The following is a 26,954-nucleotide window of genomic DNA, read 5'->3' on the forward strand; positions in this document are numbered from 1 at the left end:
TGCACAATACAACAATATGCTTTGCAGAAATGGATTCTACGGGAAGATTTACATAAGGATCAACTGAGAAAAGTGTGGTAAACCCTTTTATCAATTTTTGATGAATTCTTTCCCGTTCTTTCTGCCCATGTGTCAAATTATTTGTAACATGGGTGGAAATGACAGGACAAACCCTATTTAAAAAAATGATAAAAGGTTTTACCAAACTTTTCTCTGTTGATTCTTATGTATTTTTTCCTGTAGAATCCATTTCTGCAATATACATTTTTGTATTGTGCATCATTAATGAGTTAATTAGCATATTTGAAGCATATTTGACATAATGAGGGGAAATAACACGAAAAACCTATATCAATTTGATAAAAGGGTTTAACAAACTTTTCTCAGTTGATCCTTATGTATTCTTTCCTGTAGAATCCATTTCTGCAATATACATTTTTGTATTGTGTGCATATTTGACACATGGGCTTTAATAATTGTATAATAAATATGCGTATGGATAATTTGGCTGTAGGCAGACAAAATTATGCAATTAGGCCACAGAATATTTACATTTGATCAAAATGAATCTATTTTTATATCCCTAGTGGAGGACCCCCGCCACTGCAGTGCACATAAAATGCTGTAACTCGGGCTAGGAGCGACCGGGAGAGCCGGGGCCGGTACCCACGCGTCCGCCTCGGCGGCGCGGAGACAGCCCTGCATAGAGCCCTGACCGCTGCCACTGCAGCCCCCTAAAAAGCCCATAACTCAGCCCCCCAGCGACTGGGGTGACCTGACGGTCCAAACTGGGACAAGACCATTGTCTGTCTGTTGCCAGTCTTGTCCCAGTTTGGTTCACTTGCAAACAGTTTCCACCAAGCCTGAGCAGAAAACCTCCCAGGAAATCAAAGTGCAGGGAGGAAGCTGATGATGAGAGCAACGATGAGAGCCTGGAAAGTCAAAGAAGGAAACCAAAGAGTCAACCTGCTAAAAAAGAGGCGGAAAATAAAAGATGCTACATCCTCTGAAAATGAATCTATATGTACTTCAGAAATGCCTTCTTCCACATCAGAGTCTGACACTGAGTTTGTACTCAGCAGTGATCCAGATGCATCAGATAGAGAGAGCGGATACTCAGATGACTTTTAACCAGTAAGACTCCCTAATTGGGAGATAAGCGTCAGGTCACCCCGGTCGCTGGGGCTGAGTTACAGGCTTTTTTAGCGGGTTGCAGTGGCGGTGGTCTGCCGCCACGGGTTGCAGTGGCGGCGGCCCTGCTCTACGCAGGGCTGTCTCCGCACCGCCGAGGCGGATGCGTGGGTACCGGCCCCGGCTCTCCCGGTCGCTCCTAGCCCGAGTTACAGCATTTTATGTTCTCTGCAGTGGCGGGGGTCCTCCACTAGGGATATAAAAATAGATTAATTTTGATCAAATGTAAATATTCTGTGGCCTAATTGTATAATTTTGTCTGCCTACAGCCAAATTATCCATACGCATATTTATTATACAATTATTAAAGCCCATGTGTCAAATATGCAAATTATCTCATTAAATATGTACAATACAAAAAATGTACATAGCAGAAATGGATTGTACAGGAAAGAATACATAAGGATCAACTAAGAAAAGTTTGTTAAAGCCTTTTATCAATTTGTTATAGGTTTCTCCTGTTATTTCCGCTCATATGTCAAATATGCTAATTAACTCATTAACGATACACAATACAAAAATGCATATTGCAGAAATGGATTCTAAAGAAAAAAATACATAAGGATCAACCGAGAAAAGTTTGTTAAACCCTTTTATCAAATTGTTATAGGTTGTTCGTGTTATTTCCCCTCATATGTCAAATATGCTTCAAATATGCAAATTAACTCATTAATGATGCACAATACAAAAATGTATATTGCAGAAATGGATTCTACAGGGAAAAATACATAAGAATCAACAGAGAAAAGTTTGGTAAACCCTTTTATCATTTTTTAAATAGGGTTTGTCCTGTCATTTCCACCCATGTTTCAAATAATTTGACACATGGGCAGAAAGAACGGGAAATAATTCATAAGAAATTTATAAAAGGGTTTACCAAACTTTTCTCAGTTGATCTTTATGTAATTCTTCCCGTAGAATCCATTTCTGCAAAGTATATTGTTGTATTGTGCATAATTAATGAGATAATTAGCATGATTAGTCAAAAATGCTAATTATCTCATTAATTATGCGCGATATAAAAATGTATATTGCAGAAATGGATTCTACAGGAAAAAATACATAAGAATCAATTGAGAAAAGTTTGGTGCACCCTTTAATCAGGTTTTTACACGCTTTGCCCTGCCTATTTTGCATGAAAAACATTCCTTGGGCAAAATCTTGGCCACCCAAAACTGAAAATTGTGACGACTCATTACTTTTCACAGATTCTGGGGGCCAATATTTTGCCCAAGGAATGTTCTTCATGCAAAACAAATGCTTGCAATGGATTCAGAATGATGAAGAACCCCTAGTTTGACCCCTCACATGCTACTTAAAGTCGATTTCTTTTTCTTTTTTAAATATTTCTAGTGGAGTCAATGTGACAGTGAATATACAAATGGCCATAACCTTTTTTTGCAATGTTTCTGGCAGAGCAGGCCTCTCATTCTGTGGACCTTAACTCATTCTTAGCCAAATCGCCTTTCATCGCCATTTTGAGGACGCCAAACCGTGCCAGATCGCCAAACGTCGCCTTGGGGATCATTTTCTGATGATTTTGGTATTTTTTTGACATTTTTTGAGCTATAAATGACCATTCTAGCTTCATATAAGCTTCAGCAAGGATTCTGCGATGGAAGTGACGTCATCGCCGGAAACCGGAAATCGAGCGTGTCAAACATGTACCCGAGCATATATTTTACATTGGAAGCCATTACAGCAACTCGGCTCTATCTCACGTTCTAAACGTCGGATCTTGATCCGGTTTGAAGGCTCTGTGCGTCAATTGGGCATCTAAGGCACATAGTCGATACTTTTTTTTTTTTTTTAAGAGCGCGGATGGCGTGCACGGGTCCCGGGCCGTTCCATGCTAACGCTAATGCTAAGTGAATGGACTGGTTGCTAATTTGAGGCCTTCTAGCAATCGCCAGAGACCTTAATCGCTGGCGACATCTAGTGTACACTATATAGACTACAGCCTACCAAAATGTCATGCATATAAGGGAGATCTACTGTGACTCTGAAAAATTAATAATATTCCTGGCAGTATAGGCGCAAACGCATATTGTAAATGGCTGTGTATGACCAAACTAATAGATAAAACAGAAATAAAAAGTGGGGCAGAACATCACAGGTTCAACCCTATTCCTTGAGCTTTTGGGCATGTGGATCCCCGACTATTGAGAAACTGAAGTTCTTCAGTGAGACTGCAGACCAGCTGTTAATTAATGGACATGAAACAGGTCCCATGCTAATGTTAAGAATATTGTTGTGTAAATTCCACAATACACTTTAAAATTTGTACCAAAGTATGAGATGAGTGTGTGTATAAAAAAAAAAGGTTATTCTCTTGCTATTTTTTTAGCCTTTGTTTAAACGCGACAGTGGAGAGAGACGAGAAACTTGAATAGAAGAGTAAGGGAATGGTCCCGGACGACCGGGAATCAACCCAGGGACTCTCTGATTGGGCCCATGTGGTTTTCCCCTTAACTGTTTGGATGTCTTGTTTTTTCGTTTTTTCTAATAGTAATTTTTGCATTTACAAACAGGAGAAGTATTCACATGTCCAGAAACGTCAAGATGCGAAACAAGACCATTTGCAATAGATACCAAAGTTTGATACTCTTATTACTTAAAGTTCCTAAAGTGTCGGATTCAAAGTTATAATTTCCCCAAAGCAATATGTTCACTAATTCTCACCAGCGAGACTCATATTCCAGCTGGTCCTCCAGCTTCCGAACCTTCTTCTTAATGAGTCCCATCTTTTTAGTATCTATGAACAAGGAATTCTCCTGCCAGAATAAAAAAGGAAAAACAGCAGTTAGGAGATGATAACGCATCAGCAGTGTTTGGAGAGGATCTGCTTGCACCTTAGTCAGGATACCTCAGTTTAAAATGAACCTACCCCAGATCCCCACTTGGCATACATCACTCCATTCCACTCTCCCTCTATGGAGCAGAACGACTTCTTATCGTTAGGTCCACTGCAAAAAGCACATGAAAAGAACAATACTTGTTTTAATTCAAATGCCTAAAAAGTAGGCAATTTGGTCCTTTGAATCCGTTAACCTTCATTGACCCATGTAATTTCGTGCATTTAAGCGACCACCTGATGATATTGCAGAGAGGACAAATCAAGTCAAATAGGCTAGTGTAATGGTTTATAGTTTCAAGGCTACGTGTGAAATTATGGACAGACTTAAGGATGTTTTACATTAAAATCTAGGAGAAATGACCAAAACGCAACTACAATACATACACAATAGGCAGTCGTTTTTAAAAGATGCTGGTTGTTGTACTTTTTTGTGGGGCAAAACATTTTGAGAAATGCTCTCATGATGAGGCCTCTTTTTAAAAGTTGACCAATCACGATATATTGTGTCACGAGATTGCTGGTTCAACCCTCCACAACAGGTCTTGCCCTAGCTTAGCCTGAAGTAAGCTTCAAAACAAGCTTCATCCAAATGGAGCTCCTGGACGAGGTTGTGCAAGATTTTCACAGAAAAAGGCCTTTTGGCAGTGCTTTTTCTTCATAACAGGTGAGTGTGGAGACACCCCTAAATGAACAGGTTTTTTTTTGGATGACACGAAAATCCATTCAAACTGTGCTACAACACAATTTAAGAGGGGACCCCTTACAAAATTTCTGCAGTGACCCGGTGTTTCTTGCCACCATAGAAAGGCTTGGTATGGAACACAATGTTGGCACTGTAGCCGGTCTTGGAGCAGTTGATGCTACACTCCCCACCCAGCTCCACCCATGGCACCGTCAGGATTGACCTGAAGAGATAGAAGCGGGTGTGAGCATCGCTTCAGTTGACAATCCATTTCATCAAGCACCATGGTTGCTCGACAAAGTATAAATCAGACCTTACACAGGGCGAGGACACTAATGGTTCAGAAGAAACAAATACAATATTTTTCCCATTCACATGATTTATTCTGGAAAACACCAACTGTGGTGTTATATGGAAATATAAAAACATTAGTAAATATACTGTAGATGTTATTATTAATAGTAATCTGCCGTACCTGCCGTAACCATTAGGGAAAGTGAGGATGTAGTGTTCGTCATGTTCCAAACATGAAACACAGCCTGGGTCACAAACACAAATGAGTGTTACGCACATTGTTGTTTAAATGTGTCACTATTCATGAAAGTTATTTAAGCTTTTCACTGAGCGAGTCCTACAGAGTCTGTCTCCTATATACCTTGGCCAATATTGTGGACACCTATTGACATCCCTAGGAACTTCGACTTAGTCCAGATGTGAGCGTTGAACTGGATCTTCTTACTGTAACATTCTGCGTAAAATGCAGAAACTGGAGAAAAGAGGGTGGAGATGTTTTTTATTATTATCTAGGTTACCAAATCAAAGCATTCCAGTGACATTGTATAAATGAAGACAGGGTTCTATGAAGCATCAATTCAATGCCAGGAGGGAACGTGAAAGGATCAGATACTCACTGGGAGGGTGGTGAGAGACCTGCTCTGCTACAAAAGACACACTGTTTGGCGAAGACCATGGGAGTGGACCATCTGATACCGTCTCCTGTACGGGAGGTACCTGTATACAAATGAACAAATTATGAGAAATACAAAATGTACATAACATATTGTAATGTAATATTCAGTACATATTTATAATATTGATTCAGTGTGACAAGAAAGAAATCCACCAACATCCACCTGCTGATTTACTGCCGGCATGGTGGGTTGACTGGGTTCCTCGGTCTCGTTGGGTAGATCCCAGTGGCAGTAGAAGACCTCCCCCAGGATGGGGTTGTAGGGCTTCTTGGCTACAGAGCCTTTCCTTCCTGCATGGAATGCAGACAGGTACCATTTCACCACCTGTACAATGCGGTCCCGGGGATCCTCCTGATCAGCAATGCTACAAGGGGCACAGAGCGCAAGTCAGACACTTAAAACAAACTTGCTTGCATATTCTTTACTTTTTAAATATCTCACATTTGCACATCTGCAAAAAAAGAAGAACAATATCTATATATATATTATTCAAGTACCAGATGGGTAGGATTGGTCATATCAGGACAATCAAGATATTGTAAGGGTTTATATTTTCTCCCCAATTTGATTTGCAAATGTCTGTATACAGTAGCTCCTATCACTGTCAAACCCTGCTTGTTGTTCTGGGGAGGGTGTAGACAACTTTCTAGTGCATTACATATGACAGGAGGGCAGTGAGATAGTTCAGCAACACCAGGGCAACAACAGTAGAGGCACCAAAGCATGTGCTCAAAGAACTGCGCTCAAGTGAGTGACATACCTGACAAATAAGTCGGGATGTGCAAAGAAGTCTGCATACATTTCTAATAAAGACCTCCTCTCCAAGATGAAAGTTGGTAAGACCACCTGTGAAATATTAAGACATATTATTACACACATCAGAAGATAGATACAAAGAGATTTGTAGATCAGCCATGAGATCCTCTACGTTCAAAAGTTCAATTGAAGAGTAGGGAGAGTACCTCCAACCACTGCAGATGTGCCATTATGGTAGTAATATACTCATACATACATACTGTAGGTTAAAATAAGGTTTTAAACAGAGTTTTTTATTGTGTGTGTGTGTGTGTGTGTGTGTGTGTGTGTGTGTGTGTGAGTGAGAGATGATGTATTTCATGACATGGTTTAATCGTCAAAGACACAGGTAGAGCGGTGTCTTAATATGCAACTATTTGGCATCATCGTCATAAACGTTTTGATGTTGAAACATTTTCAAACATTTAGTCTAAAAAAAATTAGGCAATAGCGGAAAAACACAAGTAAGTTGTTAATCATCAAGTACAAGGTCATGACAGCCCTAATAGGTGCATTACCTTGGTAAGGTCCATGCCCAGTCGGACCTGAGACAACAGGTGCATGATAACGCTTTTGTGCTCCTCCACCGACTCACACTCGCCAATGTCTTCATGGTCATCATGGCTGTCAAATGGATCTGACAACAACAGCGGACGGCAGGTTACAATCAATTTAATTCAAAGGAGCTTTATTGGCATACAATCACCTCCAGTGATATCATAAGGCGCACAGTCTGGCACTTTCATATCCTAAATATCTCTCTAGTTTGAGTGATATTTTTAAGGATTCACAAACGCACTCTTCTAACCTTGAGGCCACTGCTGCTCAAAAATGTAAGCTTCCTATGCACTTACCATTGTGTGTGTGTGTGTGTGTGTGTGTGTGTGTGTGTGTGTGTGTGTGTGTGTGTGTGTGTACATGCATGCTTACCTGCATCTGTGGTGCCGTTGGACATGGATGAGTCGAGTGATTCATTGGTGTCAGGTCGTTTCAGCACTGTTCCGTCATGGCCAAGTGGCAAGGTTGTTGGAGGCCCCAATGGACTGATAATAGAAGCCGAGAAAGAGAAATGGAGACAGACAGGAAGACGAGACAGAGAGAGAGAAATGCATTCTTATTAACTTTGTTGAAAACATACGATTGCAAACATACAGTATGTTATGCTGTCTAGTCTGTGCTTCCTATGAAGTACCTGCCTGCATGATAGAAGTGCTATGCAGTGTAATTGTAGAGTGTAAAAATGCTCTGACAGAACATTTGCTTTATACAGTGTAGGGGAGGAAGGGAGATGACAACATAGTAATGATAGACAAAGTGTAGTGTAGATGGAAGATGCTATGCAGTGGTAAAGGAGGGTGTTGCTACTGTATTCTCACTATGCAGTGTTACAGGAATGTGTCACTATACTCACTTATACCACCCGTTAACTCAGACTATGCTGTGGTACAGGAAGTTGTTACTGTACTCACTCTATAGCCCCGTTTTCACTGAGCAAAACTTCTGGGAGTTTTTTCAAAAATGACGGCAATTTTGAAATTCACGCCATGTGAAAACGGCCACTTATTTTGTGTACCGGCAGTTTTGGGGGCCGATTTTTGACGGGAAAATACCTAGTCATTTTCGCTTAAAGTACCGGGAGAATAGAAAATTCCCCACAGTGAAAACGCATACCGTTATTTTTGACGTTTTTTTTTACAAGCAGGTGCATGAAAGGAGCCAATAATAACAGTTAAAACATTGTATCTGGCCTATTTTTAGTATGATTGGGACACAATGCGCTCATTATGCTGTGGTGAAAGTTGGAAGCGTTACCAACTCAAAAAGCTCCGTCATTGTTAATAGTTTCTCGTCGTTGTTGTGATGACTGATGAATCATGATTAAAAGTGTTTTACAGAGCAGCGCATCGAGTCTGGTCATCCTTATGGTGACGCGTGAAAAAGAAAAGAAAAAACAAACAAAACACAGCTAATCTACAAGCCCACAAGTGCAAAACGTTGCATAACGCATAAGCGATCCTTTCTGAACCTTATGTGTTGCATGAAGAATAAGTCTTGAAACTTGTTAAATCCATTTGTAGGGTTTAGGGTGAGACTGAGAGAGAAAGAATGAGAGACATATAACGAACCGCAGCGCTCACTCACTCCAGCAAGCAAGCTGCCTGTGTTGCCATGTCTGCTAATTATAAGCGACTCTGGACTTGATTTCCGTAAAGTAACTTGTATATTTGATAGTTGCTGGTTTTGTTTTATTTGTTGTGAGGTTGTAGATCAGCAATGTTCAAGTAGCTGATGTGGCGATGCATATAGTTTTAAATCTTGTGTGGCCTAGATAATATCACTTTTTGGGGCTCATTTTCGTACACCTGGTTGCTTATTTTTCTCGCAAAGTCTGGCAACTGGTCTTTCATGACGTTACAATGGTTTTAGTGAAAACGAGCGATACCAGCATTTTTGCTGCCGATGAGGGCATGTGAAAACACCTAAAAAACGAAACTCCCGGCAAGTTATGCAAATTATAATTATTTATTTTGCAGGAAAAATTCCGGAATTGCAATGAAAACATGCCTTATGGCTAGCCCTGAATACAGGACTCTCATATACATGAGAGTCCTGGTGCCGCCTCAACATGAGGAGTAGTGGGCAATCGAGCCCTTAACGGTTTGAGCTAGGAACGTCAGATTTCAAAAATAAAGTGCTTACCTAAGCCAACTTTGATAACAATTTGACGCCGCACAACGTTCATTACACGCCGCTACCGGATTGTTGAATAAAAAGCATTTTTGTCCGAAATTATTTTGCTTAACATAGGACGTCCGCCTCTAGTGGACAGTCGCGTCATCTCCGGTTGATCATTGTAGTGAACGGAGATGATGCGATGACGCGACTGTCCACTAGAGGCGGACGTCCTATGTTAAGCAAAATAATTTCGGACAAAAATGCGTTTTATTCAACAACCGGGGAGCGGCGTGTAATGAACGTTGTGCGGCGTCAAATCGTTAGCAAAGTTGGCTTGGGTAAGCAGTTTATTTTTGAAATCTGACGTTCCTAGCTCAAACCGTTGAGGGCTCGATTGCCCACTACTCCTCATGTTGAGGCGGCACCAGGACTCTCATGTATATGAGAGTCCTGTATTCAGGGCTAGCCTTATGGCATGCTTGCCTATCTATCACACGTCGCTTCAAGTAGATCTAACCTTTTCCCCCGACCTCCCCGTCCCTCTGAGTTTGTGGAGAGCAATAACTTCCAATCGTATGACCTTTGGAATGGTTGACACATTGGCTAAGAAAGGTGGTGTCTGAGATTCACGTTACAAGGAAGCTGATCAATATCTGATCTATTTATTGTTGTTTTCACAGAGGCAAGAAGCGCCTCTGTGAGCTTGGTGTTAATTTCTTTTCATTTCATTCAATTTCTTCTCTCAAGTTTGGAAGATTTCCGAACAGGGAGGCGGGGGAGCGGGGTCGATCTACTTGAAGCAACATGTGAAAGATAGGCAAATCTGTTACTATACTCATTCTATGCATTGGTAAAGGAAATTGCTACTATATTCACTCTATGCAGTGGTACAGGACATTGTTGTAGTACTGTATACTCACTCTATGCAGTGTTTGGGAGAAGTGTTGCTCTGGGAGAACTCATCAGCATCATAGAACTCATCCTCACTAGAGGAGTAGGAGAAATCTGGCACCGAGTGACAGGGCAGGGGGAGGCGGGAGGGGGAGGCGGCGCCACTACTGGGACCTGACGCACCACTCCCTGATAAGAGGAGGGATGGAGGGGAGACAGGGATAGACAGGAGGAGACAGTATGAGGTTTAAGACACAAAAAGCAATTCCAACTATTAACTTGACCAATGCAGTCATTCATTATATATTGTAGTGTAACAAAACAGAGTGCAGTCATATCTGACCATTCAATCACTCTACTTCTCACACAGTACTGTTCAGTTGTCTTTAATACTGCATACTGCCAGTGTTCCTCTAGTAGCTAGCCTGCCTCCTTAGTGCACAGCGCAGCATTTTAATACAGCTGCCTCAGCAGATATGCAAACAAACAAGAACCCCTAGCCCTTTCCTGCTTCATTATTATTTTACCTTCGTTTTACCGAGAGCTTATTGTACTTATCATGGAACAACAACTAGTACATTACATCTGTTCATCTATTTCTGAATATTCCTCTGTCCCATTTCCTTACTGATTAGTAAAATAACAATATATGGAAAACATGGGACGTGGATATGGGTACATAATGTTCTTTCACCCAATTACAGTATAAGAAATGCATGATATTTGTAGTTAAAAACAATGAAACACTAGACAATTTTTGCCCTTAGTCATGCCCTTAGAATGAACACATGAGCACTTGAAGCCTTTAGGTGTGTGTAAAATAGAAGTAGATTTAACTATAGGACTGTGGGTCTGAAATGAAGGTACATTAACACTGAAATTCATAATGGCCCAGTCCAGTGCAAACTGCAAAGAAACTGGTTGTTGAAAGTAGGATTGTCACAATTATTACATAATAATCCTCTGATTGCAATTATTTGGCATAAATCATCAGAATTGTTTCCATCTGTATAAATTCATTTGTTGAAAAATGCCTGATCTACAAACTCTGACGCGATATGACGCGTTGTCAGCTTGTAGATTGATATTTACGCCATTTTTGAAAAATGTTGAATGTTGAAAAATTATTAAATATATTGCCTGTACATATTTAATTTGATAATTGGTACCGGTCATTACCAGTCATTTCTTTGTACAGTCAAGTTATATCTGCCCTGTGAAAGTTTTGTTTACAAAGCCTAAAAGGCTAAAAGAAATGCAATTTTTAGTTACAGTATGTTTCAATGTTCAAGGCCAAAACACCATTTAACCGTTAATCACAATTATTTGTATGACAATTTTTAATCATCAAGTATAAAGTCATGATCGTGACAGCCGTAGTTGAAAGGACTTCTCACCTGTGCTGTTTGGTGTTGGGGTCTGTAGGCTGCCCATCACCGTGACAACAGGACCCACAGACAGCGTAGAGGGCCGAAGGTCTGATTTACACACCTGAGAACAGTCTGTGTAGGAGGACAGATAGACCTTTATTGATCCCGCAGGAGAAACTCAGGTGTTATGGCAGTACCACAGTTATGAAACACATGACAGAATACAGAGTAATAAAATGATGTCATAAAAAAGAAAGAAAAAGAGTTATCAGGTAATGACACACAGGGTTTAGGAATAAAGTACCAGAGACCAGTGGAGTTAAGTATACAGACTATTTAGACCTCTGCATCTTGGACTGCCTAGGATTAATAGAATATTTCACATCACACTAGTCTTGACACACAGGTTTACTAAAGAATGGATGAACACCAGGGGGTGCTATTTGCAACTAAAGGCCTAACCATAACACAGCAAATTATTTTTAACCTTTCTAAATTAATTCCAGTATTTATTCATGCCTCGTTTGTGGTATCTTATAGTCTTATAGATCTTATTAAGTGGCAATACCACATTGTTCACTTACATACACTTACAGGCTCCTGATTCTATTCGTGTGAAATGAAGAAGTGGATGTGCAATACCTGTGGGTAGTGTGGTCTGTGTTGGCATGGTGCTGTTGACTACAGTGGTATCCAGAGTAGGCTGGTAGATCCCATCCACTGGGTTGATGGTGCTCTGGAGTGAACAAAAAACAACAACATTGCCATCAACTTCCCCAAAACATCAGGCTTACAGATTAAACCTTACACTACTCTGACACAGTAACAACTTTAAGCCACACCAATACAGTATATTGTCTAAGGAGGGGGTGAGTAAGTATTGTAACCATTCAAAAGTCAAGACCCACTCAGATCAAAGATCTGCATTGAGGACCCTGATTATATCCTCCAATACTACCAAGGCAGGCCTCTATAAAGCTCTCACTGCCACCGTCAGAGGATAGTCATCAAACCCTGTATATTGGTATATTGATTGATATATTCTGTACATATCAATTTCATAACCAAATCAACAACAGGCAGTGAAATGCACCTCCCAGTCAGACTAGCTCGATTACTTTTCACTCTCTTTCCTGCAAAAGTGTGGGATTACTAGATTCCATTAAAGATAATCAATAGAGCGCTACCTCCACAGCTTGACATCATAACATTGGGAACAGCCTACACTGTAATAAACTGTCTGTTGAACTCTGAGGAACCCTGCGACCTGTACTGAGATAATTGCAGACTGACTCCAAGATTTCCCTGTGGTAAAACATAAATCTGCAGAGACAAGGTGAACCAATGTGACCTGCCCTTATCAACACTTCTTCAATTTATCAGACAAGGCGGCACTCAGTAAATACAAATACAAGCCTGTTGCACTACTGTAATGGGGTCACTGTAAGCATTGATTCAATAATGGGACCTCTGTAAACGATACGATCGATGATCGGAAAAAATATCGACCCCATAGCTATGACAACCCGTTGACCCCGTTCTGTGTTTTGGTACAACTGTACATCCAAGCAGTGGATGGGTGCAAGACTATAGCAACAGGATTTATTATCAACATTAAATGAACACATTGATCAATTAGTACTACCAACCATAATTTGTTGCTAACCCTTGACTTTGTGTATTAAACTATACTTCAAGTATAGTATAGGAATACTCTACAAGTGCTTAACAAAACAAGGGGAAATGTCAGCTTTTAGACTAACACCAAATGTAATCTTTTTTCCCCATTGGCAAATGACAGGGCTAACAAAGCATAAATTAGGCTTACCACCGACTGTGCTAGAAAAAGCATTCTCACTTACTTAGGATATTTAAGCGCATATTAATATACACATTATTATGTCACATTTCATTTTCTCCCTTGTTTATGCAGGTGTGTATCAAGTCATCTCAGATCAATGAGAGTAAACAGGGAAGACAGTCAGTCAGTCAGTCAGTCAGTCAGTCAGTCAGTCAGTCAGAAAAAGGACAAGAACAGAATCCTCAATCTTGTCTTGACTGACACCATGCTGGAAGGCCATGCAACCAAGGTGAGATCTTAGAAACCAGCCAGAGAGCAGTACACCTGCAGAACCCTGTGACTGAAATGTGATCAGCATGCTGTGTGAAAGATGAAGACGAGCAAAGAAGAATATGAATGACGTGAGATAGTCATGTAGTATGATCGCCTGGCAGTTAAGACAGTTTCCAGAAGCTCCAGCTGGTCCTGCCTGAGGGACATATAGAATGAAACATCTAGCGTTCAAATGTGACAAATGAGCAATGATTTAATTTGTGGCTTGGTATCTGTCTGTGTGCCCAAGGAAACTGTCATAACGTCGCAACAATCACCAGAGATAAATGTGATTAGGTGGGAAAGAACATGCAGTGACTTGGTGCAAAAGCTCAGCTCAGAAGAAAGTGTGGGGTACGATGCCTTTTTACTTTTCCATTTATCCCCCCAACCCACTCACTCTGCTTTCTTCCATCTCCTCTACCCACCTTCCTCTTATTCACATGCCTCAAAGAGGAAAGATAATGGCTCCTAATCATACCCAATTAGAGGACTATTGCCATTTGCAATATTGCATTGTCAGGGTGGGACCAGAGAGGTTTGTTGATTAAACCAATAGCAGGAGAGCGATGACGCAGGACAGAGGGAATGGGATTGAGCTGTAAGCAATGGTTAGCAATGGTTACTGACCAACGGAGTTACTTTACTCAGTTTACTGAATGCAATATTAATGCAACAATTATCTAGAATAGCACTGAGGACCTGGGCCACTTAAAGTACATACAGTACATTATCAGGACAGACTAAAAGTATCCAAATGAAATGACATGCGTTTGTTTTAAGTCCATTTTTCCTAATGACCACACATATTGAAACTCCTATTGGTGCCACTGCACTTGACACGACCAGTCAAGCACATCACCCATTTGAAAACTTGAGGTCTACTAATAACTGTAAGGTCAACGGTGACTTCACTCTAAGGTCTTCACTGTAGGGCGGCTATAACCCAGTGGTTAAAAAGGCCGCCTGGGAATCGACCAGTGGCTCACCGCCTATGTGTTGAAATGTCACTTACCCAAGACACTTAACCCATAGGAGCTCCCCCTGTGTATACATCTGAGCCATCTGAGTAGTCAATCTGCTGGGTGAAGCAGTAAAAGTAATGTCCTCTACTGCGGTGATCAGAAAATGTTCCCTTTCCCTTACCATTAGGCTTTAAAGCAAAGTGTGACGCACACATGCCATACATTTATCTGGCAAGATGCATGTAGCTAAAAGGCTACATTATGTGAAGCACACGTGCAGTTGAATGTGAGCCTATAGCTTATGGCCCTATTAATACTACATAATACTAATGGCTGTGAGATTATGTCTGCCGTATAAGAGCTCTGGAGGCCTAAGTTGCTGTGGCCCTGTGTGATTCCTGCTTTACGTTAAGTTAAAGCAGGAGTCTAGTGGACTCAGTAAACACTAACAGCTCTCTGGATGGCCTGACATCTATTAGTCCTTGATGGTTCAATAATAATCAGCCCTCATTGTACATGGATAAATCAATGGTGAATTAGATTACTCTAATTAGGTAGGTGTACGTGTACTGTAACACGTGCTCCCACACATACGCCTCAGTGTTAATTTATATACATTTGTAACTCTGAGTGTAACAAAATTGACCCATATGGGTCTATTTGGTTACATTTGTACACTCTCAGAGTAAAATGATCTATTCTGCAACAAGCACATGCACATTCTGGCCAATACATACAGCACACACAAACTGTGTGATGTACAGTAGAGAACCACTCCCAGTTAAGAGAATTTACAAGACTGAGTTGAAAAGCAGGAAATATTTGATTAAAAAAGGGGTAGTGGTGGCAGAAGAGAGAGGCGGACTACAGATAATGCTTATCACTAAATTAGATGGCATGCACTAAACCAATACACATCTGATTGATCTCCTTTTCAACAGTGAAGAGTCAATTAAAGAAAAGGACAGAGGATTGGTTGATTCCAGCTTTTTTCATAGGCAGAGAACGTCAAACTTACTATAAGTCCGTTTGCGTGTTGCTGTTCGTTACTTTGATCCTTAAAATTTTGAGAAGAAAATGTTAGGCTATTTGTAGAGGATGGTTCATCTCTTAACTCATAACGGTGCTACCAGCTTATGCACACTCTCTCAAACATTCTAAGACCTTTTTAAAGCCAGGAACAGGAAAGTGAAAACCAGTGAATGCCAGTGAGGTCTAGCCCTCTCTGGGACATAAAATACTTCAATTCATTCATTAGTAAATCATATGCAGCCAATAACCCAGTGTGGCATTTCTTTCATCACATCGCAAAATCCACAAGTTCCATCAGAATATATGTAGCAGAGTCTCTTGTGTGTGTGTGTGTGTGTGTGTGTGTGTGTGTGTGTGTGTGTGTGTGTGTGTGTGTGTGTGTGTGTGTTTGTGTGTAGGTTTTCTTTAAAGCTACAATCCGTAGGATTTAGGTCTCACACAAAGGAGAGAGGTAACAACGGATCTAGTGTTCAATCTGGTGCACCGTCTGTTTCAAATAACACTGTCAACTAGTTGGTGTCTGACTCCTACCGGACACCAGGGTCTAAATTTAGCGATGGAGGAGTAGGGAGACCACATTCAACCATTGCTGTTATAATATTACCATACAGATTGGTTAAAATAACATTTTCCTGGATTGTATCTTTAAACAACGCCAAAGGTCTCACCTAACCACCACATAAAGCAGAAATGATTTCACCACTTCCTCTCACTTCCTCTGAAAGTAATGGATGGGACATGTGATGAAATGAATACTGGGCCCCACCCATAACCCTCATCAACCACCAGCCCATCTCAAGTTGGGGAGTAATTACACAGATGTTGACATACAGTGCAGTGGCATGACCTCACAAGCATGGTGCAATGGAAGTGCAGACGTCAAACAGGCAAAATGAAGCATGCTTTGATCACGTGTTTACCTTGGCAATTTGCAGCAATACAATACAGTGCTTGATGGACTCTACCATACTCTGAAAAAAAAAGAAGAAAAGAGGAAGATGAGTTACACACTCATGCACATACTCAGATCAATTAAAAACAAATACAAATAAAATAAAGGTTTCAACTTACACAAGTAGTCTCCTTCAGATTTTCAATTTTCTGAATAAAAAAAAGATAAAACATGTTTTAATTTCAGATTATACATATGGATTTTATCTCACAATATCAATGGTTACAATATACAATTTGGGCAAGATCAGACTCAATGGAATGAACCCTAGTCAACAAATACTAATTTGTCACATATATAAACTACAGTCTGTTTCAGCACCATTTCATTTCAAGTCAAGGAGGAAGTCAATCACACAGCAGCTAGGTGTAAAAAGTTGCCTCTGACAAAGAAACCGTGAGAAACCGTGAAACTGAAGGCTTCACAGAAACACAAGAATGCCTGACAAGGAACTGGATAGGCTGAAGTGATATTGAGCACACACCAGAAAAGAAGAAGTGCAAATAGAACGTTCAAGTAAAAACGTGAAATTCTAGGTTTGCTCTTCTTTCCCCCCCAAATTCACATCACTTTCATAAAATGCATCCAATAGCGTCCTGGGAATGATGGGAGCATGTCTGAATAATAATTTCACCCACTTTTTAAACCTGTGATGTGACAATAAAGTAGTTGAAGTTGATGCTCACTTACATCATCTCTTTCTTACTGTAAAAGACTCATTTAGATTAGTGGGCATGACCTTGGTCTATACAGCACACAGTAAAAGCTTTAAGTGTTCATTTTACACCATAATAAGCATGGGGAGAATAGGTTATCATATGGTGGAAAGTAGAAAAACGCATGTTCATTTATTTCTGAGTATACAAATGTAACCAACAGAGGACCTGTGAAAGTTGTACATGCTCAGTTACAAATGGATAAATAAATGCTAATGATTTGCGGCGTATTAGATACATAATGCTATCTGTCATCTCCTTGCTGTCAGCCATTGTTAAAATAAAAGACCAGCACAGTCCCAACGATGCACGGACAAGATCAGGAGTGGTGCTACTCACCCGGCGTGACTCATCCTCCTTACAGTCCTTAATCTTCTCATCAAAGAGCTGTTACACAGATAGAGAGAGAGAACAAGAGAGGAAGAGAAAATGATAAAGGTGAGATGGAATATGAGCTGCTGATGGGCAGGAAGGGGGGGGGGGGCAGTGAAACATGCATTCAGAATGATGTGCAGACAGCAACGTGGCTTGAGATCATGTGGTGGCAATTACTGAGCTTATTCTTACCCAGGAGATAGACGCACAATGATAAGGAGTAGCCATTCCGATTAGACACATTTTCTTTCCTGTACTTAACATCTGCTGTAAAAGTGAATTTGTAAATCTGCAAATTATTGGTATGGCACCTCTACCACTATCAGATGTTGGCCAATGGAAATGGAGAAGATGAAAGTAATGGGATCATACAATACTAGAAAAGGTTCAGGGTTTCAGCCTGAATGTGGCAAGATGCATGTGGTACTGATGCAGATAGGTCTCAAGGTTTATGGTTAACCAAATTAACCCAGTATAAAATAGGGCTTAAGTGTTTGTTTCAACTTCCATGGTACTATTATTATATTATTACATACGGTGGGGTGCCCTCTGGCCTACTGGTCTAGGCGCATACCACTTGGGCACTGCCATATAGGCATGGATGCCTGGCGCCGGTGCTGGTTCGATTCCTGATCCAGACGACCTTTCTGCATGTCACTCCCCATCTCTCCCCCCATTTCCTGTCAGTCTATCAATAAAGGCATACAAGCCCAAAAACAAATCTTTAAAAAAAAGTACATACTGTATGCCCTGATCATGGAGTTTCCAAACTGACAGTATCTATTAAAACAACAATTAAAATGTCTAACTTAGTTTAGACCTAAACTCTGGCACCAATGTAGCCGACGGCCAGGTCTAACGACGACAAACTGCTTGTGTCAGCTGTGAAGTCACCTGCACAGTAAAACACGTGTCTCACCTTTAACTGGTCGATCAAAATCTGCAAGTAGGCGTCAGCTTCGGCAAGCTTCTTGTCAAAGTCTTGAACGCTAGGAACAAATCCAGCCTCTTCCTCCTGGAGATGGAGAAACAAAATGCCATAATGTTACCACACACCCCCTTTGCATGTGTGAGTGACTATCCAAATATAAGATTATCTTGTCATATCTAAAACCACAAGAAAGATATAACAGTAGTGGAACTCAAAACAAAACAAATACAATCCAGATGAAGAATCAATGTGACAGACATGTCAGAAATTGTCTCTTTTTTTGTCTCCCATACTGAGGTCTGTCCATCCAAGCCAGGTAGGCTTTAAAACTGTTACACAAAATGGTGGACAGAAACATCAACAGTTTAGGAGAATCTTCCAGCAAGCACTGTAGCAGGGGCTAATATGAATAGTTCAACTAGCATTGTTTAAAGGCTAGCCTACATAAAAGGCTAGGTCTGCCTGCTGCCTGTCTGACTAGAGGTCAGCGCATTTCAGGCTTCAACACAACTGAATCAAGAAAGCCTTGGCTAAAGAGAATTAACACAGTAAAAGAGAACCATTGGACATTCTTCACATGAGAGAAAGGGTTGTTTTGTCCATTCTGTCAATTAGTTAACCTTATATAAGCTCTATCCAAAAACAGCTGCACCACACACACACACACACACACACACACACACACACACACACACACACACACACACACACACACACACACACACACACACACACACACACACACACACACACACACACACACACACACACACACACACACACACACACACACAAAACAATATTTTCTTCAGTTTTAAGTAAAGCACTTTCTAACTTTGTTTTGACATGGGCTACATGTCAAAACATATTCCCATTACAGATACTAGGCTAGTGCCTGTACAAACATCTGTCATCATTTACAGCTTACAATTTAGCCATTTAGCAGATGCTCAGTCAGAGCAACTTACTAAATGACTTCCTTTAAAGAAAAAATATATATACATCTACATCTGACAATGGGAAGAAAAAGCAACAGCACAGCAAGACGTACAGTATATACAGCAAGACGTTAAAGGCATTAAAGTGTCTAACAGCACAGGGCCGAGCCAGGGTTGACAGTTCATACTGACAACAGTGACAAAAGTAAAACCCAAAATATCACTGCAGAAATTGGAAAAGCAGAGAGAACACTGCCAAGTACAGCAGATGACTGTAATCAGCTAATCAGCCTGGTTGGGTTAGAGACAGAAACCACTTAACCTTTCTGAGCGCTACTGCTTCTTTGACTTTACCGCGGTGGGGAGTCATGCTGTGTCTTGGGGTGGAAGGGTCCTTCTTTCTCCCTACTGAAGTTGCTCTCATGGGGATGTGAAGAAAGGCCATCCACAAACTAAACTTCCCCAGCAACAGCAGTTTAATAGTGGAAGGTTGGTAACTTTATAGAGAACAAAGTCTAAATTAGCTTAATGGCTGACAAGCCGAATGGTCTAAACTTCCTCTAAGGATCAAAGGTGCTCTTTGCTTTCATTGTCAGTGTGGCTGCAGTACAGGCCTACAGCTGGGCGCTCAGGTGCCTGAGCAAAAAAAAAATCAAAGAGGTAAACAAAATAAAGCTGATGTAGAAAGCAGTATGGACTTCTTAGGCCTAGCAGTATAGGCCTATGTGTGAGTGTCTTGGATGAGTTGTGTGTGTGTGTGTGTGTGTGTGTGTGTGTGTGTGTGTGTGTGTGTGTGTGTGTGTGTGTGTGTGTGTGTGTGTGTGTGTGGGGGGGGGGGGGGGGGGGGGGGGGGGGGGGCAGTGGGGTATGTATCTCGAATTAACCTGCAGTGTCATAAAAGCATCCTTCAGCCTATCAGAGCTGACTCATGTTGTTCACACAGCAGCACACATGTGTTTTCATATGGCACTTAAAAACAACACTGCAAGTACAGTTACTCAAAGACATCTACTGTACTTACAAGATAATTATTTTGTGTATAATACACTGTATGACTGGTTGTGCTCCGTTGCTGCACTGGCACTTATACACCAACGTGCTTGATTCCTGCTGCTAAGTGATGTCTCACCTACACATAAGAGACAATGATTCTATTCTGCTGCAATGTTTATTCACTTGCACTAGAAGCATTTCTGCCTCATTTATTGCTATTCTAACCTAAAAGTTTCTAAATTTAGTTGGGAAGATTTGACTTATCAGACTTGTTTTCCTTATTTCTTTCTTTCTCTATCTTTACCCCTTTCTTGAAATAGCAAATATTGGGAGCTTCTACGACCAATAATTTCACCCACTTCTTTACACATGTAAGACGGAATGGGCATGGTTAAAGGTCAAGTTGACCTTAGTCAAGTTGGCAAAGGGGTGGACAGAAAGCATCCCAGTTAATATGTTGCAAACAATATGACTTATGTCAACATCTGTAACACAGAAGTTATTTTTCCGGCTGACCAGACTAACTTGGAAACAGAACGTCAGAAAACGGGTGTGGGTTAAAAACAGACAGACACTCTGTCACATTTTCCTGACACTCCCTTCTTGTCTGAAACAGCCCAAAAGCAGTGATATGTCTACACTCGTACCCATGGACACTTTGTCCAGTAAGACTGTGTGGAGGGAGAGTGGATTTCTAAAATCACTTTGCCAAGTCTTATAAACACATAACGCTCACATACCCACTACAGACTCACCACGGTCCTTCAAACAACACAAGTACTTTAACCCCCCACCTTCCTTTCTATTTGTCTTTCCATACGGTGTGACCCACTTTGGAATGCCGCTGTCCCAGCGGTGCAGTGCAGCCGTTATGTTCTCCCAGCTACGGTGGTGCAGTGGTGTCAGCGAGTGTGTGTGTGTTGTGTGTGTGTTTTACTCACAATGCGCTTTGCTCGGATGGACATGCCTCATTGAGCTCTGCCTCCGTGTCCCACCAGGCCGAGCCCCTAAGCTCGACACTGGATCTTCCCTCTTGCTCTGCCTCTTGTGTTCTCTGCTTTTCCCTTCCCTACAGCGACCAATACACTCTGTGCTGACACTTTCTAACTCCTCTCTCCCTTCCTCCCCAACGGAGACAGAAAGTGAGTATCAAACCCTACTTGTTTTCCTATCTGCGGTCTGCTGATATAATCCGACACCAACCAAAGCAAGCATTCAGATTTAAAGCTAGCTGGCTAGCTTGGTCTGGCTAAAGTATTCTCTCCAGCAGCATCAGCTGAGCATTGGTATGAGGGTAGACGAAGCCCAGCTAATCCTGGACCCTCCCCTGGCAGGAAACGCGCACTTCCTCTCACGCAGGCAGAGTGGGGGAAAAAAACACAAAGCAGCAGCCAGCCAGTGCTGACATCAACAGCTGCCCTGATAGGCTGAAACTTAACAGGGCAGATGTCTGGCTTGGTGGAGTAAGCAGTTCTTTCATTGGCTACTGTGGTCATATGATGCTATGACAGCAGTATGCTAATGTACTGTACATTGTGCGTCTGTGTGTGTGTGTGCATAATTGCAAGCAACCAGACACACGCAGCCTGTCAGCAAGATTTGTTACAAGGGGGAAAGAAAGGAGGCGGGGCGTGGGGGGTTTGAGATGAAAGGGTTGGTTCTGCAAAGGGGAAGGGAACATTTTGAGAATGAGAGAGAAAGACTAGAGCTAGATGCAGTAACAGTAAGGGATGAAAGGGAGGAGTGGGAGGCTTGGTTAGAGAAGGAGAGCAGAACATAAGGTAGCAATAACAACTGGAGAGGAGAGGGGGACATGGGAATGGCTCTGTGCACGCCCAGTCCTTAACACTAGTCATGCTCTGAAACACTAGGAACAAACAAGGAGACTAAACATCAAACTTGTTGGCGCTCTTCAGAACTTATCAAAACATATTTGAATAAAAAACATTTTATGGGTACACAAAATCAGTAGGACGGAAGAAAAAAAAATGCCAATCCACCAAAAATGAATTATGGGTCTTTAACACCACTAGGCAAACCCAAGTCTATCATCCTTACCACCCTCCCCTGGATCACTGCACAGCTGCAGCGGCCAATGAAGGACTCATGTTACCAGGTTCACATTCACTTCCTTTCATGAAATGATGTGTCCTAAACCATGACTGCCATTCTGGCCACAGAGATCAGGTTCTACAGGAAAGGGAGTCACTTACTGTAGATGATAAAATGAAACGAAAGTGAAAATAATACGTAGCATGAGAAGTCGGTATAGAGCTCGTCATTATGGGTGTACGATGATTTAAAAAGCAATAGATAGTTCTAGTTTCATGGTGGGGTAAAATACAAAATCGTAGAAATCGGTGGAGATATACATATCACTGTCGGACAGAAACCTTGTATCTCCATATTTCATTCAGAAATAGCCAATCTGCAAGCTCATGTCGTGTGAGCTTGTAGATCTATTTTTTTTAAATTGTCCACATATAATTAGGGATGCTCAGACCCTTTTAGGGGTCATGCTCAAGCTCCCTCAGCCCTATGTTTCCTCAGCCCTATGTTCCCTCAGCCCTATGTTCCCTCAGCCCTATGTTCCCTCACTCCCTAACAATTTATTATACCCTATGTTCCCTCAACCCTATGTTTCCCCCAGCCCTATGTTCCCTCAATTCCAAAATAGACCCTATGTTCCCTCAGCCCTATGTTCCCTCAACCCAAAAATAGACCCTATGTTCCCTCAGCCCAAAATAGACGGTGCCATGGCATTGGTCCGACATCTCATTGTTCCGATGTCCCATTAAGGGCGTCTTACTGGGCAAGGTCACGCCATTTGTCTTGGCCACCAGTCTTGGCCATATATGGATTCTGTTGGTGTGGTTCCCCTAACAGGGCATCATCTGGGAATACCCATATGTGAACTTTTAATTTATGTTATCCTTTATTAATATATATATATCGCCAATATCGGACCAGTTACCCATATATGGAGATCCCTGTTACCCATGCATTCACAGATATGGCCTTAACCTCTTGAACCCCATTGCCCCCGTCGGCGGGGGCAAAAGGTGTTGACCCCTGAACAGCTGTCAATAAATGTCAATAAATCAATAGAGACCAAATCAAACTACAATTTCTTTGTTGATTATTGTTACAGTGGTCCTACAGCATAGTAATCAGCTGCCATTGTACTTTTCATCCATACATTACTCATATTACAGTATTATTACTACTTATTGTTACTCGTTTTTATCATTTTTCACCCTATACTTTAACATTACTAATATTACAGCACTACTCTCACTAAAACATGTGTAGAGTTTACATAGTTTGGAGTATATTCATACAATTTTGCCTATCAATTGATGACACCTTGGTGAACAATTTCTCTATTCACTATATATGTTTTCAATGAGGTCTTGAGGCTCATTCACTATTCAGAAGGCAAAATTTCCATAGGCGGAGGTCTTTTTCAATCATCTTTTCCTACAGTAGCTAAATGATCACAGCAGGACAATTTGGTAAGAGAAGTGTGATGTTTTACACTGCATTTGTGGATTCTCAGGGGTGAGCTGACATTTGGTGGGTCAAGAGTAGTCACAATCATGGTAGTTTTGTGTCCACAACTGTTCCAATTTGGGTATACATTTTAGGCGGATTTTTCCCCTGGACCCCCCTGGGGTTCAGGGTCCAGGGATCTCCATATATGGGCATATAAAGAGTTAGCATTCTTCAGGTTAACATTCACCAGGTTAGCATTCACCAGCATCGGGAGGTCAGCATTCACAAGGTTAGCATTCGCCAGCATTCAAAAGGTTAGCATTCACCAGTGTCAGCAGGTCCGCATTCACGGGTTAGCATTCACCAGGTTAGCATTCACCAGCATCGGACGAATGGGGCGTCAGAACAATGAGACGTCGGAAACAATGCCATGGGGGACTGAGATTTTTGGTCTGAGGGAACATGGGGCTGAGGGAACATAGGGTCCTATTTTGGGATGAGGGAACATAGGGCTGAGGGAACATAGGGCTGAGGGAACATAAGGCTGAGAGAACATAGGGTTGAGGGAACATAAGGCTGAGGGAACATAAGGCTGAGGGAACATAGGGCTGAGGGAGCTTGAGCCCATTTTTATTGATAATGAGCACCTTATCGATCCTGCTTATTGAGCCGGGCTTTTATCGTGCACACTATTGAGCGTTTTCTAATATTTTGTGAAAAACTGGAATCTTTTATTATTGGCCAGTTGTTATGCCTGTGAGTTTGTGGCTGACCACCATCTATGAAGATGACAATTAACAAAAGTAAAACATATTTTGCCTATCATTAAAACAAACATTCATTAATGTGCAATAAGTGTTAAATGGCATTATATTAGGAATAGTACTGCAATAATTTCTTGATCACCTCTTGTCTTGATTGTTTAAACATGATGTCATTGGATGCTAGATGCTCGATAACAGGCTTGATGACATGACCAAAATAGGGCAGCAGTCAGTTTGAAAGTGGTTAAGTCTGTGGGTTTTATCAATATTTAATGAGTATTAACAACAGATTGTGATTAAATAATAAGAATAACTACATTGGATCCACTGGAACACTGTTTCTTTTTCCATTTCTTGAAAAGTAACCGTGAATATTTCGATTTGATTTGATTTCCGCCCGACAGCGATGATATGATACTGCCGATACGAGCCGTTTCCCTGATACATTAACATGCATGATAAGCTGGGCGTTAAGCTCTGCATTACCATGCTGACATGGATGGCAAATAGAAAGGGATGTCAAGTAGCCAAATAACAGATGGCAAGCAGAAACGACTATTTGCAGACAGCAAATAAAGGTTATCATGCTGACCAAGTCAACATCTGTGTTCCTAAACAGGTTTTTCCTGAAAAATTATTCACAACACCCTATTTAATACATCTCCATGTCACTTTCAGTGCCTCTACTTGGTTCCAGAAGAAAACAAGAAACACATACACACAATTACTGTTACCAATAATCAAAACAGACAGAATAGGCCATATCCTTAATAATTACTTTCCAAAAAAAAAATAGAAAAAAAAAATAGACTATCTACAAGCTTACAATGCATCGCATTTCACTGTTTTTGAAGCATATTTCAACATCTGGCACCCCTCCCTATTAGTGAAAAACAGGGATGTTGGGTTGAAAGTGGTTAAAGGTGTGGGGACAACGATGCGTAAATAATTACATTTCTATTAATTTCATCCTATTGTCTTTATACAGACGAAGGGAACCGATTCTGCAAAAATAATTGCGATTGGGTCAAATAGTCGAGACCAGACAATTATGCAATAGTTGTGACCGGCCTACCCTGAGCTGGAGGGTGTGACGGAGGATAGTCCCCTCTAAGGCGTGGATCCACTTCTCCCGCTCGTCTGCATCTCGGGCTGAGGGCACAAACACACACAACACACACCTGGTGAGCCACGTTGTAGACAGGCGAGCAGCCCATTTACCAGCCATCTAGCATTTAGCCAACCATCAGGAGAGAAGTCTCCCTATCATATGAAAACCAGTGATCAGCAGCTCACGATGTTCTCGCCTATTCTTATTTTAAGAAGTTCACCTACTCTTTTACATTTTTTTTTATAAACTTGTGACTAATTTTAAGTTGTAGTTTCCCAGGTAACCTATTCTTCAGGACTTCAGGGATCAGAATACCCACAGGCAATTTCACAAATAAAGCAACGGTTACTATAACTACATGTGAATATTAAGCCGTCTTGTGTTGTTAGTTTAGCTGGCTACTGATCAAGGAAAGCCCACTATTGAGCAATAAAAACTCGAAATTGTACAACATCCATTACAGGAGGTGGTTACTCTGTGAAGCTTGGATGAAAATCTCCTGATTTAATAAAACGAACATTAAAGAAAGAAAATAAATCCTTTGAAGAGCAATGAGGGCATAGGAGTTGAAAACACACTTCTGAGGAGTGAGGACAGCTAGCCGCTGTTGCCAGGTTCCCAACCTGCAGGCTGCAGGGTAAGGCTAGACTGCACCCTCAAGAAAAACACAGGCTGCCAGGGATATTAAACAGTGACCAGACCATTGGCCTTGGACAGCTACAGTACACACATGAAATAAAAGAGGCACAGGTACAGACCCTCACATAAAGAAGCAGTATTTTGTCCAATGCAACGAGACTGACAGAGATATGATCTGATTTTTAATTCAGGCCGTCATACCATAACTGTCAACTCGGGTGCCACAGTGGTTCAGTGCTAGCCTAGCTCAGCTTGACAATCGCCCCATGTTAAAACAAGGTGGGGATGATACTGCAGTTAGTTAGCTAGCTGCATTAGTCTCTAGGCTGGTTATACCAGGCTAGTTCAGTGCCTGCCCACCACCTGTGGGCCTGCCCACCACCTGTGGGCAGGCTGTGTGGGTTCAAAATCCACCGTGGTGCATCCGGCTTTGCCAGCGCTCGACAAAGTCGGTTGTGTAGACTCTACACAGACAATTGACCTGTGTTCGAGGAGGA

General features: G+C 41.4%; 1 protein-coding gene across 4 annotated transcripts in view; it reads right to left on the minus strand.

Annotated features, from left to right (window-relative positions):
- Positions 1-26,954, minus strand: part of osbpl9 (oxysterol binding protein-like 9) — a gene marked incomplete at its 5' end in the record, with an annotated part of 50,413 nt that overhangs the window by 3,571 nt on the left and 19,888 nt on the right. The window contains 19 exons of one of the 4 annotated variants that reach the window (XM_080735093.1): positions 3,874-3,965; positions 4,079-4,157; positions 4,813-4,953; positions 5,206-5,269; positions 5,386-5,496; positions 5,642-5,741; positions 5,864-6,065; positions 6,462-6,547; positions 7,015-7,133; positions 7,427-7,539; positions 10,093-10,252; positions 11,461-11,565; positions 12,076-12,169; positions 15,530-15,568; positions 16,464-16,514; positions 16,615-16,644; positions 17,551-17,598; positions 18,506-18,601; positions 25,783-25,859. In XM_080735093.1, coding sequence (XP_080591219.1) covers positions 3,874-3,965; positions 4,079-4,157; positions 4,813-4,953; positions 5,206-5,269; positions 5,386-5,496; positions 5,642-5,741; positions 5,864-6,065; positions 6,462-6,547; positions 7,015-7,133; positions 7,427-7,539; positions 10,093-10,252; positions 11,461-11,565; positions 12,076-12,169; positions 15,530-15,568; positions 16,464-16,514; positions 16,615-16,644; positions 17,551-17,598; positions 18,506-18,601; positions 25,783-25,859 — 1,807 coding nt within the window. Of the gene's footprint in view, positions 1-3,873; positions 3,966-4,078; positions 4,158-4,812; positions 4,954-5,205; positions 5,270-5,385; positions 5,497-5,641; positions 5,742-5,857; positions 6,066-6,461; positions 6,548-7,014; positions 7,134-7,426; positions 7,540-10,092; positions 10,253-11,460; positions 11,566-12,075; positions 12,170-15,529; positions 15,569-16,463; positions 16,515-16,614; positions 16,645-17,550; positions 17,599-18,505; positions 18,602-19,777; positions 19,887-21,389; positions 21,785-25,782; positions 25,860-26,954 lie in introns of those variants that run through there. The other 3 variants (XM_080735092.1, XM_080735095.1, XM_080735094.1) reach the window with 3 other exon arrangements.

Source organism: Nannobrachium achirus, assembly GCF_963921795.1.
Source record: "Nannobrachium achirus genome assembly, chromosome: 1".
NCBI classification, from domain to species: Eukaryota; Metazoa; Chordata; class Actinopteri; order Myctophiformes; family Myctophidae; genus Nannobrachium; species Nannobrachium achirus.